The sequence below is a fragment of the Lithobates pipiens genome, unplaced genomic scaffold, assembly GCF_037356315.1.
Source record: "Lithobates pipiens isolate NorthernLeopardFrog02 unplaced genomic scaffold, aLitPip1_a1.2 Scaffold_37, whole genome shotgun sequence".
In the NCBI taxonomy this organism is placed as follows: Eukaryota; Metazoa; Chordata; class Amphibia; order Anura; family Ranidae; genus Lithobates; species Lithobates pipiens.
In genome coordinates, this window is record NW_027507825.1 from 4,831,692 (window position 1) to 4,845,743 (window position 14,052).

At 42.0% G+C, this 14,052-nt stretch overlaps 1 protein-coding gene across 1 annotated transcript in view; it reads left to right on the top strand.

Moving 5' to 3' along the window:
* The window catches only part of LOC143956606 (NACHT, LRR and PYD domains-containing protein 12-like), a 198,475-nt gene that overhangs the window by 54,232 nt on the left and 130,191 nt on the right, over nucleotides 1-14,052 (top strand). Inside the window, exons 6-7 of the mRNA XM_077466819.1 lie at nucleotides 3,357-3,521; nucleotides 10,657-10,821. Coding sequence (XP_077322945.1) covers nucleotides 3,357-3,521; nucleotides 10,657-10,821 — 330 coding nt within the window. The remainder of the gene's footprint in view (nucleotides 1-3,356; nucleotides 3,522-10,656; nucleotides 10,822-14,052) is intronic.

The window sequence follows — 14,052 nt, forward strand, 5'->3', positions numbered from 1 at the left end:
CACAATTCTTTGCAAAATCAAGATTTTTTTTACTTTTTTTCACAAAATTGTCATATTATCAGTTTATTTCTCACACACAGCATATGCATACCACAAATTACACCCCAAAACACATTCTGCTATTACTCCCGAGTATGGCGATACCACATGTGTGAGACTTTTACACAGTGTGGCCACATACAGAGGCCCAACATGCAGGGAGCGCCATCAGGCGTTCTGGAGCACCCAGGACAATTCTGACATTTCTCTCCTACATGTAAAAATCATCATTTATTTGCTAGAAAATTACATAGAATCCCAAAACATTATATAAGTTTTTTTAGCAAACACCCTGGAGAATACAATGGTGGTTGTTGCAACTTTTTATCTCGCACGGTATTTGCGCAGCAATTTTTCGAATGCTTTTTTTGGGAAAAAAATAATTTTGTGCTTTAAAAAAACACAGTAAAGTTAGCCCAATTTTTGCATAATATGAAAGATGAAGTTACGCCGAGTAAATAGATACCTAACATGTCACTCTTCAAAATTGCACATGCTTGTGGAATGGCGCCAAACGTCGCTACTTAAAAATCCCCATAGGTGACGCTTAAATTTTTTTTACTGGTAACATGTTTTGAGTTACAGAGGAGGTTTAGGGCTAGAATTATTGCTCTCGCTCTAACGTTCGCAGCGATACCTCACATGTGTGGTTTGAACACCGTTTTCATATGTGGGCGGGACTTACGTATGCGTTCGCTTCTGCATGCGAGCACATGGGGACAGCGGCGCTTTAAAAAAAAAAAATCTTATTGTTCATTTTACTTTATTTATTTTTGTTTGACATTTTTTTCCCCAAAAATAAATTTTTTGATCACTTTTATTCCTATTACAAGGAATGTAAACATCCCTTGTAATAGGAATATGGCATGACAGGTCCTCTTTACAGTGAGATAAGGGGTCAATAAGACCCCACATCTCACCTCTAAGCTGGGTAGCCTGAACTAAAAAAAAAAAAAAAAAAAGATTCTGGCTTTGATTTTATTGGCGAGTTTGTAGAAGCACCGGAGGGCGGCGGGGGGGGGGGGGGGCGTCTATGGCTGGGTATTGCAGGGTTTCACTAAGTATGGCTGGGTATCTCCGAGTATGGCTGGGTATCTCCGGGTATGGCAATTTATGGCAGGGTATTGCAGAGTATTGGCAGGGTATTGCAGAGTATTGGCTGGAATTGTACTGCAGAGTATTGGCAGGTACTGCAGAGTATTGGAGGGTACTGCAGAGTATTAGCTGGTATTGCAGAGTATTGGTGGGTATTGCAGAGCATTGGTGGGTATTGCAGAGTATTGCAGAGTATTAGCGGGTATTGCAGAGTATTAGCGGGTATTGCAGAGTATTGCAGAGTATTAGCGGGTATTGCAGAGTATTAGCGGGTATTGCAGAGTATTGGCGTATTGGTGGGTATTGCAGAGTATTAGCTGTCATTGCAGAGTACTGGCTGGTATTGCAGAGTATTAGTTGGCATTGCAGAGTATTGGTGGGTATTGCAGAGTATTAGCTGGCATTACAGAGTATTGCTGGGTATTGCAGAGTATTGGCAGGGAATTGAGGGGTTACATTTCGGTGAGCAGCGATGTGGGCACTGCAGATGCAGCCCACATCGCTGCTGACACCGATCTCTTCGCCCTCCGCTGTACCGATCGGTACAGAGAGGGGAGGGAGGAACCGGTGTCATAACATGACGGCGGTTTGTTTACAAGTGATCACTCCGTCATTTGACAGGGCGATCACGTGGTAAAGGGCCGCGATGAGCGGCCGTTTACAGTGGACCCGGCGGTCATGGATTCTGCTCTCGAGTGCGCACCCCAGGGGGCGCGCGAGAGCGGAATTTTGGGAGGACGTCATATGACGGCCTCCCAGAGTTAACCAACCTCCCTGTAGCCGTCATTCGGCTATGGGCCGGTTGTTAAGTAGTTAAAATATAGACACCACATAGGCCCTACTCCAATCCAGTTGAACTATTAAAGTCATTAAATAGTCCCTGAAAATTAGAAACAATGGCTGTGAAATGACAGAGCTCAATTCGTTTAGGACACCTGGGTGGATGCCATCTGGTCCAGGTGCTTTATCCACCTTTATTCTGTCTAAATATTTCTGGACCAGATCTCTTATGAGCCATTGTGGATCATTTGGGGCTATGTCACTACCCTCCCCATTATAGACATGAGCCCATCCCCCATGCTCCTTTGTATACACAGAGCTGAAGAAATTATTTAACCACTTCACTACTGGTCCTTTTCACCCCCTTCCTGCTCAGGCCAATTTTCAGCTTTCAGCGCTGTCACACATTGAAAGACAATTGCGTGGTCATGTGATGTTTGATGGTTTTTTCCCCCACAACTAGAGCTTTATTTTGGTGGCATTTGATCACCTTTGAGTTTTTTATTTTTGTGAACAAAAAAATAGCGACAATTTTTAACAAAACACAATATTTATTAATTTTTGTTATAATAAATATCCCATTTTTAAAAAAAAACAAGTTTTTTTCCTCAGTTTGGGCCGATATGTATTCTACATACTTTTGGTTAAAAAAAATCCCAATAAGCGTATATTGAGTGGTTTGCGCAAAAGTTAAAGCGTCTTCAAAATAGGGGATGGATTTGTCATTTGTATTATTTATTTATTTTTTTACTACCAATGTCAGCGATCTGCTATTTTTATCCTGTGACATTGCGGCCGACATTTTGACGGCAGACTTTTGACACTTTTTTGGGACCATTCACATTTATAAAGCGATCGGTGCTATAAAAAATGCATTTAGTACTGTATAAATGTGACTGACAGGGAAGGGGTTAACACTAGGGGTGCTGCAGGGGTTAAATGTGTGTCCTAGGGAGTGATTCTAACTGTGGGGGGGGGGACTGATGAGAGGAGGAGACCGATCGGTGTTCCTCTGTACAAGGAACATACGATCAGTTCTCCTCTCCCCTGACAGGACGTGGATCTGTGGGCAGATCCACATCCCGGGTCTGTTACTGGGCAATCATCGGTGCCCTGCAGAGATCACGGCCACTGGGCACACGCATCGTGTCCCCAGTGATGCAGCGAGCGCCCTCTCCACAATGCTGGGAAGCCGAGGATGTCATATGATGCCTACTTGGGGGAGGAATGGTTCCTGTCGCCGTCACAATACGGCGGTAGGGAACTGGTTGATAAAAATGCCTTCTCTTTGTCCCCAGTTCTACTTTCTGGAATTTTATAAAAATTATCTGATATAAATGATTCCAATAAAGAGAAATTAGTTCCATTCATGTAGAGAATACTTACAGTCATTCCTGGGGGAGAAATTCATTTTCTTCTGGTAACATTCTTCTATTCTACAGATTGGATAATAATACCCTGACAGACAGTTCCTGCCCCCACCTGGCATTTGGAATAAGAAATAACCGGACACTGAGGACACTGAACCTGGATGGGAACAATCTGGAGGGTCCTCATTTCAGGGATCTGATGGAAGCTCTGACAACAAGCCGGATAGAGGAATTACTGTGAGTATAACAGGACTGACTGAGACAATAATATTCTGGGACAGTTTTATATCTAAACCACATAATAATATATAAATATGATAATAAATAATAATAATATAATGTAATTATTAATATAATGTAATTATATTGTTCTCCTTTTTGTCTCAGTAAACAGCTAATCCTGGAATGTTGGGTAATTCTTGAATTTTATCACTCTATTAGCGATGAAATAATTGTTTCATAAAACCTGATATTCTGTTTTGTCTGGTAACTAAAATAGATGAGATTATAGGAGGTCATACACTGGGGAATCTGAAATTACTACAATCACCAATCAGAGCCTCTTATGACCTTCCTGTTGACCATTTTATTTAATATTTATTACAAGTATTTATATATCGCCAAAAATGTATATAGCACTTTACACATATTGTACATTCATATCAGTCCCTGCCTTTAAGGAGCTTACAATCTAACATCCCTAACTCGCATTCATACACATAATAGGACCAATTACCTCCCAGCATGTCTTTTGGGGTGTGGGAGGAAACCCTCACAGGCACAGGGAGAACATACAACCTCCAGGCAGGTAGTGCCGTGGTTGGGATTCAAACTGATGACCCCAGTGCTGTCAGGTGGAAGTAATAACCACTTTGCTATTGTGATGCACATCTGCTATTCAGTCTTGAGGGATCTCCTCCATACTTCCTTGTTATCTGATATTCTCTGCTGATAAGAAAACCATCCCGTACCTGGGGGCTGTCTATAGTATGCCTGTAAAGTGGCGCATGTTTCCCATGTTTAGAACAGTCCCTGCACAAAATGACATTTCTAAAGAAAAAAGTAATTTGTACCCTGTTACCATTTCAAACGGGGGGAGGCTGGGATCTGGGGGTCCCCTTGTTAAAGGGGGCTTCCAGATTCCAATAAGCCCCCTGCCCACAGACCCCCACAACCACTGGGCAAGGGTTGTGGGGTTGAGGCCCTTGTCACCATCAACATGGGGACAAGGTGCTTTGGGGGGCTACCCCAAAGCACCCTCCCCATGTTGAGGGCATGTGACCTGGTATGGTTCAGGAGGGGAGTGCTCTCTCATCCCCCCTCTTTTCCTGTGGCCTGCCAGGTTGCGTGCTCGGTTAAGGGTCTGGTATGGATTTCGAGGAGGACCTCCAAGCCATTTAAAAAAAAATGGCACCAGGGTTCCCCTTAATATCCATACCAGACCCGAAGGGCCTTGTATGGAATTTGGGGGGACCCCATGCAATTTTTTTTTTGTTTTGCTTTGGGGTTCCCCTTAAAATTCATACTAGATCCAAAGGGACTGGTAATGGACTGGGGGATCCCATGTCATTTTTTTCAATTACTTCTTTTATCTGTATTACCGGGACCGACAATTCATTATAGCCACGAGTAGTTTTAAATGGAGTTTTCCAAATGGACATCCCCGGTAATGCGGAACACACTGGCAGTGTGGGATAGACTGAACAAAACAGGCAAATGCGCCCCAAGAATATCCCCACCTGCACCATTAGGAGGGTATCCATGGTTTCCTCCCGGGGAGGAGAAGGAAGCCCTGGGCCCATGGGAATTAGAGGGGAACACTACGTGCCTAAGATATGCCCCGCAGGGGGTTCTTATGCCTCAAAAACTAGAATTAGAACAGGGAAGTATGAAAATGGCAGGATGGAGGTATAACCAAATGAAAATTTTCTTTAAGAGAATAGAACTGCAAGTTAGATCCCAGGACACCCTAACTACATTTGAGAAAATGTGCAGAAAGATGTCAAGACCTAACCATCTATTATCTCAAATGTATGAACTTATTAGGGGTGAGGATAAAGGCACAATACCTTTATTACATTAAGGAATGGGAAAAAGAACTGGAATGTACTTTCACAACCTCACAAATAAAAAATGTAATAGAAGTAACATATTCCTTATCAATAAGTTCATCCATTCAGGAGATGTCATACAAATTCTTGACTAGATGGTACAGAACTCCGGCACTACTAGCACAAATATACCCAACTGCAGATAATCAATGTTGGAAAGGATGCGGAGAGAAGGGTACTTTTCTTCATAGCTGGTGGACTTGTCCCAGGATAAAGATATTTTGAGAGGAAATAGCCCTGTGGGTCAAGAGGATGTCAAAGGAACAAATAGAATTGGTGCCGTGGCATTTTCTGTTCCACGGGGCTATGGAAACCAGAAAGGCATATAAAAATAGTGTAATCCCACATTTACTAAACGCGGCAAAGAGATTAGTACCCAGACATTGGAAACAAGTCACTGTCCCAACACTGGAAGAATGGAAAAAGGAAGTAGATGAAATAAGGGAAGCGGTAAGATGGGTATATAAGAACGGAAATAAACAAGATAAATTTGATATAATATGGAAAGAATGGGGAAAATACGCCCAAGAAATAGAAAAAAAAAATAATTGCCAAAAATAGAGTAAGTTAAAAAGGAAAGGGAGAAAAGGAAGTGATAAGGGGTGATCCACAACTTGTAATTCTTATTGTTTTTAATTATAGATATGCAAAAAAGCAACTATATTTAAAGATACGTTTGCATGATGGATAGTGATGGCAGGGGTAGGCTACACCCACAACGGTAGTTCTTCCTCCCTTAAATTATTTTATCCCCCTCACCTCCTCTGGGTTTTTTTTTTTCGCATAAGGACACATATATATGGAACACTGGAGTAAACTAGAAAGTGTAAAAGGTGGTATAACATAACACACTAAGAGCACAGAAAATGGAAAGTTATTTAATAATATAAATTAAAACATGAATATAAAATATATAAGGAGTAGGGATGAGCTTCGAGTTCGAGTCAAACTCATGTTCGACTCGAACATTGCCTGTTCGCCTGTTCAGCGAACAGTGAACAATTTGGGCTGTTCGCGGCAAATTCGAAAAGCCGGAACACCCTGTACAAGTCTATGGGAGGAATCTAAAGTGCTAATTTTAAAGGCTAATATGCAAGTTACTGTCGTAAAAAGTGTTTGGGGACCCGGGTCCTGCCCCAGGGGACATGGATCAATGCAAAAAAAAGTTTTAAAAATGGCTGTTTTTTCAGGAGCAGTGATTCAAATTTCATACCTGGGGGGTGTCTATAGTATGCCTGTGAAGGGGCGCATGTTTCCCGTGCTTAGAACTGTCCCTGCACAAAGTGTCATTTTGCAAGGAAAAAAAGTCTTTTAAAATCACTTTCCATTGTCGGCTCCCGTAAGCCCTTGTACACACTGTCGGACATTCTGACAACCAAATCCGTTGGATTTTGTCTGACGGATTTTGTCCAAAACTGTTTGCATATACACGGTCAGACAAAGTTGTCGGAAAATCCGATTGTACATAACGTGATGACGTTATTTCGTTACGACGGGACTACGTTCAGGCTAGTAGCCAATAGCTTTGGTCTAGGAATTTGATCTGAGCATGCATGGCACTTTGTCCGTCGGACATGATCTGAGTATGTCCGATCGGAGCATTTTGTCAGAAAATTTTACCGGCAAGTTGGAAAAGTTGGTCCGTCGGATATTCCAACGGAAACAGTCCGATGGAGACCACACACAGTCGGAATATCCGAAAAAACTGTCCGATAGGACATATTCCGTCGGAATTTCCGACCGTGTGTACAGGGGCTAATACAGAGAACACTCAATGAGTGTTCTCTGTATTAGCCAACAATTCATTAATTGATAAAAAAATAAATAAATAAATAAAAAGCGTGGGGGTTCCCCTAAATTCAATTACCAGGCCCTTCAGGTCTGGTATGGATATTAAGGGGAACCCCGTGTCAAAAAAAAAAAATGACGTGGGGGTCCCCCTAAATATCCATACCAGACCCTTTATCCGAGCACGCAACCTGGCAGGCCACAGGAAAAGAGGGGGGACGAGAGAGCGACCCCCCTCCTGAACCGTACCAGGCCACATGCCCTCAACATTGGGAGGATGCTTTGGGGGTCTGTGACCCCTCAAAGCACCATGTCCCCATGTTGATGTGGAGAAGGGCCTCATCCCCACAACCCTGGCCGGTGGTTGTCGGGGTCTGCTGGTGGGGGACTTATCAGAATCTGGAAGCCCCCTTTAACAAGGGGACCCCCAGATCCCGGCCCCCCATTTGAAATGGTAAGGGGGTACAAAAGTACCCCTACCATTTCACAAAGAAAGTGTAAAAATGGTTAAATAAGACAAACACACTTTTGAAAAATTCCTTTATTAAAAATAAGAAAAATAAAAAAAAAGATTCCAGCGGTGGTAATCCACTCTTGCTATCCAGTGACGGATGATCATCTCTCTGGGGTCCAGCGATGGCTGATCTGATCCAGCGATGGGTGATTTTCAGTCCAGCGCTGTCCATACATGCATCCGTCTTCTGTCTCCACTGCGGAGACACTTTGGGGATCCCAGCGCTGACGTTTCTTATATTAGGAAGGCGGGGGGAGGTGCGTTACATCAGAGGGGAGCGGGGTCACCCATACGTCACTGGGGAACCCCATGGCTTCATCAGCGTCAGAGGGGGCGGGGTCAGGTGACGGGTGGCCCCACCCTCCTAATATAGGACACGTCAGCGCTGGGATCCCCGCAGTGTCTCCGCAGTGGAGACAGAAGACGGATGTATGGACAGCGCTGGACTGAAAATCACCCGTCGCTGGATCAGATCAGCCATTGCTGGACCCCGGAGAGATGATCATCCGTCGCTGGATAGCAAGAGTGGATTACCACCGCTGGAATCTTTTTTTTATTTTTAATAAAGGAATTTTTCAAAAGTATGTTTGTCTTATTTAACCATTTTTACACTTTCTTTGTGAAATGGTAGTACCCCCTTACCATTTCAAATGGGGGGGTGGGATCTGGGGGTCCCCTTTTAAAGGGGGCTTCCAGATTCTGATAAGCCCCCCGCCCGTAGACCCCCACAACCACCGGCCAGGGTTGTGGGGATGAGGCCCTTCTCCACATCAACATGGGGACATGGTGCTTTGAGGGGTCACAGACCCCCAAAGCATCCTCCCAATGTTGAGGGCATGTGGCCTGGTACGGTTCAGGAGGAAGGGGGGCGCTCTCTCGTCCCCTCTCTTTTCCTGCGGCCTGCCAGGTTGCATGCTCGGATAAAGGTTCTGGTATGGATTTTTAGGGGGATCCCCACATCAATTTTTTTTTTATTTGATGCGGGGGTTCCCCTTAATATCCATACCAGACCTGAAGGGTCTGGTATGGATATTTAGGGGGACCCCCACGTCAATTTTTTTTTTTTATTTGACATGGGGTTCCCCTTAATATCCATTCGCTTTTTTTTTTTTTTTTTATCAATGAATGAGTTGTCGGCCAATACAGAGAACACTCTTTTTTTCCTTGCAAAATTACACTTTGTGCAGGGACAGTTCTAAGTACGGGAAACATGCACCCCTTTACAGGCATACTATAGATACCCCATCAGGTACGAAATTTAAAGGAATATTTCACTTTTATTGTTTCACATTAATCATTTTTAAAATCACTGCTCCTGAAAAAACGCCCGTCTTTAAAACTTTTTTTGCATTGATCCATGTTGCCTGGGGCAGGACTCGGGTCCTCAAACACTTTTTAAGACAATAACTTGCATATAAGCCTTTAAAATTAGCACTTTTGATTATTCATGTTCGTGTCCCATAGACTTTAACGGTGTTCACATGTTCGAATAAATTTTTTGTTCTGCTGTGAACCGAACCGGGGGTGTTCGGCTCATCACTAATCTCTAGCAATGCTTATTCCGGCCTCACACTGTCTGCTGATACCATTAATGCCCCATACACAAGGAGATTATAACACAATGCAAGTCATTAGACATGTGCAATTCATTTAATTCCAAATTCGTTTTTCAAACAAAATTCCACAAATTTGTCAATTCAGAAATATTCAAATTAACAAAAACCCTTTTAATGCATTTTTTTGAAAAACTAAAATTCGGAAATTTGAAGATTCGGAAATTCAGAAAAACAAAAATTTTAAAATAGGAACGAAAATCCGAAAATTGGAAAACCTAAAAATTCAAAAATCTGAAATAATAACTAATAATAACTATTGCCAACTATTAAATTATAGGTATTGGAATTTCCTTTCGAATATGGCTGTTAGTGAACATAACAAATACAAATTTATCCGAAGTTATGAATTATCTAAAATAACGGATGCCACATCTAAACGAATAGAACATAATGAATGAATAAGAATAATAAAAATGTTTTTTTATATTTATTTATTTTTTTATTATTAATTTGTTATGTTCCATTTGTTTGGATGTGGCATGTGTTATTTCAGATAATTCATAACGTCGGATAAATTTGTATTCGCTACATTCACTAACAGCCAAATTTGAAAGGAAATTCCAATATCTATAATTTAATAGTTGTTGTTTTGGATTTTTGAATTTTCGGATTTCGCATTTACGAATTTACAAATTTTCAAATTTTCAAAATTTCAGAATTTTACATTTCAGAATTTTCACATTTCAGAATATTTGAATTTACAAATGTATTCGAAATAACAAATTTTGATCATAAGAAATTACCCAAGAACCTCTTAAAAAACGAATTAAACAAAATAAAACTAATTTTGTGGCAGTGCACATGTCTACGAGTCATGTCAATGGTGTTCTGTAGTCATCCTGTGTGTCCTAGGGAGTGATTCTAACTGTGGGGGGGGGGGACTGATGAGAGGAGGAGACCGATCGGTGTTCCTCTGTACAAGGAACATACGATCAGTTCTCCTCTCCCCTGACAGGACGTGGATCTGTGGGCAGATCCACATCCCGGGTCTGTTACTGGGCAATCATCGGTGCCCTGCAGAGATCACGGCCACTGGGCACACGCATCGTGTCCCCAGTGATGCAGCGAGCGCCCTCTCCACAATGCTGGGAAGCCGAGGATGTCATATGATGCCTACTTGGGGGAGGAATGGTTCCTGTCGCCGTCACAATACGGCGGTAGGGAACTGGTTGATAAAAATGCCTTCTCTTTGTCCCCAGTTCTACTTTCTGGAATTTTATAAAAATTATCTGATATAAATGATTCCAATAAAGAGAAATTAGTTCCATTCATGTAGAGAATACTTACAGTCATTCCTGGGGGAGAAATTCATTTTCTTCTGGTAACATTCTTCTATTCTACAGATTGGATAATAATACCCTGACAGACAGTTCCTGCCCCCACCTGGCATTTGGAATAAGAAATAACCGGACACTGAGGACACTGAACCTGGATGGGAACAATCTGGAGGGTCCTCATTTCAGGGATCTGATGGAAGCTCTGACAACAAGCCGGATAGAGGAATTACTGTGAGTATAACAGGACTGACTGAGACAATAATATTCTGGGACAGTTTTATATCTAAACCACATAATAATATATAAATATGATAATAAATAATAATAATATAATGTAATTATTAATATAATGTAATTATATTGTTCTCCTTTTTGTCTCAGTAAACAGCTAATCCTGGAATGTTGGGTAATTCTTGAATTTTATCACTCTATTAGCGATGAAATAATTGTTTCATAAAACCTGATATTCTGTTTTGTCTGGTAACTAAAATAGATGAGATTATAGGAGGTCATACACTGGGGAATCTGAAATTACTACAATCACCAATCAGAGCCTCTTATGACCTTCCTGTTGACCATTTTATTTAATATTTATTACAAGTATTTATATATCGCCAAAAATGTATATAGCACTTTACACATATTGTACATTCATATCAGTCCCTGCCTTTAAGGAGCTTACAATCTAACATCCCTAACTCGCATTCATACACATAATAGGACCAATTACCTCCCAGCATGTCTTTTGGGGTGTGGGAGGAAACCCTCACAGGCACAGGGAGAACATACAACCTCCAGGCAGGTAGTGCCGTGGTTGGGATTCAAACTGATGACCCCAGTGCTGTCAGGTGGAAGTAATAACCACTTTGCTATTGTGATGCACATCTGCTATTCAGTCTTGAGGGATCTCCTCCATACTTCCTTGTTATCTGATATTCTCTGCTGATAAGAAAACCATCCCGTACCTGGGGGCTGTCTATAGTATGCCTGTAAAGTGGCGCATGTTTCCCATGTTTAGAACAGTCCCTGCACAAAATGACATTTCTAAAGAAAAAAGTAATTTGTACCCTGTTACCATTTCAAACGGGGGGAGGCTGGGATCTGGGGGTCCCCTTGTTAAAGGGGGCTTCCAGATTCCAATAAGCCCCCTGCCCACAGACCCCCACAACCACTGGGCAAGGGTTGTGGGGTTGAGGCCCTTGTCACCATCAACATGGGGACAAGGTGCTTTGGGGGGCTACCCCAAAGCACCCTCCCCATGTTGAGGGCATGTGACCTGGTATGGTTCAGGAGGGGAGTGCTCTCTCATCCCCCCTCTTTTCCTGTGGCCTGCCAGGTTGCGTGCTCGGTTAAGGGTCTGGTATGGATTTCGAGGAGGACCTCCAAGCCATTTAAAAAAAAATGGCACCAGGGTTCCCCTTAATATCCATACCAGACCCGAAGGGCCTTGTATGGAATTTGGGGGGACCCCATGCAATTTTTTTTTTGTTTTGCTTTGGGGTTCCCCTTAAAATTCATACTAGATCCAAAGGGACTGGTAATGGACTGGGGGATCCCATGTCATTTTTTTCAATTACTTCTTTTATCTGTATTACCGGGACCGACAATTCATTATAGCCACGAGTAGTTTTAAATGGAGTTTTCCAAATGGACATCCCCGGTAATGCGGAACACACTGGCAGTGTGGGATAGACTGAACAAAACAGGCAAATGCGCCCCAAGAATATCCCCACCTGCACCATTAGGAGGGTATCCATGGTTTCCTCCCGGGGAGGAGAAGGAAGCCCTGGGCCCATGGGAATTAGAGGGGAACACTACGTGCCTAAGATATGCCCCGCAGGGGGTTCTTATGCCTCAAAAACTAGAATTAGAACAGGGAAGTATGAAAATGGCAGGATGGAGGTATAACCAAATGAAAATTTTCTTTAAGAGAATAGAACTGCAAGTTAGATCCCAGGACACCCTAACTACATTTGAGAAAATGTGCAGAAAGATGTCAAGACCTAACCATCTATTATCTCAAATGTATGAACTTATTAGGGGTGAGGATAAAGGCACAATACCTTTATTACATTAAGGAATGGGAAAAAGAACTGGAATGTACTTTCACAACCTCACAAATAAAAAATGTAATAGAAGTAACATATTCCTTATCAATAAGTTCATCCATTCAGGAGATGTCATACAAATTCTTGACTAGATGGTACAGAACTCCGGCACTACTAGCACAAATATACCCAACTGCAGATAATCAATGTTGGAAAGGATGCGGAGAGAAGGGTACTTTTCTTCATAGCTGGTGGACTTGTCCCAGGATAAAGATATTTTGAGAGGAAATAGCCCTGTGGGTCAAGAGGATGTCAAAGGAACAAATAGAATTGGTGCCGTGGCATTTTCTGTTCCACGGGGCTATGGAAACCAGAAAGGCATATAAAAATAGTGTAATCCCACATTTACTAAACGCGGCAAAGAGATTAGTACCCAGACATTGGAAACAAGTCACTGTCCCAACACTGGAAGAATGGAAAAAGGAAGTAGATGAAATAAGGGAAGCGGTAAGATGGGTATATAAGAACGGAAATAAACAAGATAAATTTGATATAATATGGAAAGAATGGGGAAAATACGCCCAAGAAATAGAAAAAAAAAATAATTGCCAAAAATAGAGTAAGTTAAAAAGGAAAGGGAGAAAAGGAAGTGATAAGGGGTGATCCACAACTTGTAATTCTTATTGTTTTTAATTATAGATATGCAAAAAAGCAACTATATTTAAAGATACGTTTGCATGATGGATAGTGATGGCAGGGGTAGGCTACACCCACAACGGTAGTTCTTCCTCCCTTAAATTATTTTATCCCCCTCACCTCCTCTGGGTTTTTTTTTTTCGCATAAGGACACATATATATGGAACACTGGAGTAAACTAGAAAGTGTAAAAGGTGGTATAACATAACACACTAAGAGCACAGAAAATGGAAAGTTATTTAATAATATAAATTAAAACATGAATATAAAATATATAAGGAGTAGGGATGAGCTTCGAGTTCGAGTCAAACTCATGTTCGACTCGAACATTGCCTGTTCGCCTGTTCAGCGAACAGTGAACAATTTGGGCTGTTCGCGGCAAATTCGAAAAGCCGGAACACCCTGTACAAGTCTATGGGAGGAATCTAAAGTGCTAATTTTAAAGGCTAATATGCAAGTTACTGTCGTAAAAAGTGTTTGGGGACCCGGGTCCTGCCCCAGGGGACATGGATCAATGCAAAAAAAAGTTTTAAAAATGGCTGTTTTTTCAGGAGCAGTGATTCAAATTTCATACCTGGGGGGTGTCTATAGTATGCCTGTGAAGGGGCGCATGTTTCCCGTGCTTAGAACTGTCCCTGCACAAAGTGTCATTTTGCAAGGAAAAAAAGTCTTTTAAAATCACTTTCCATTGTCGGCTCCCGTAAGCCCTTGTACACAC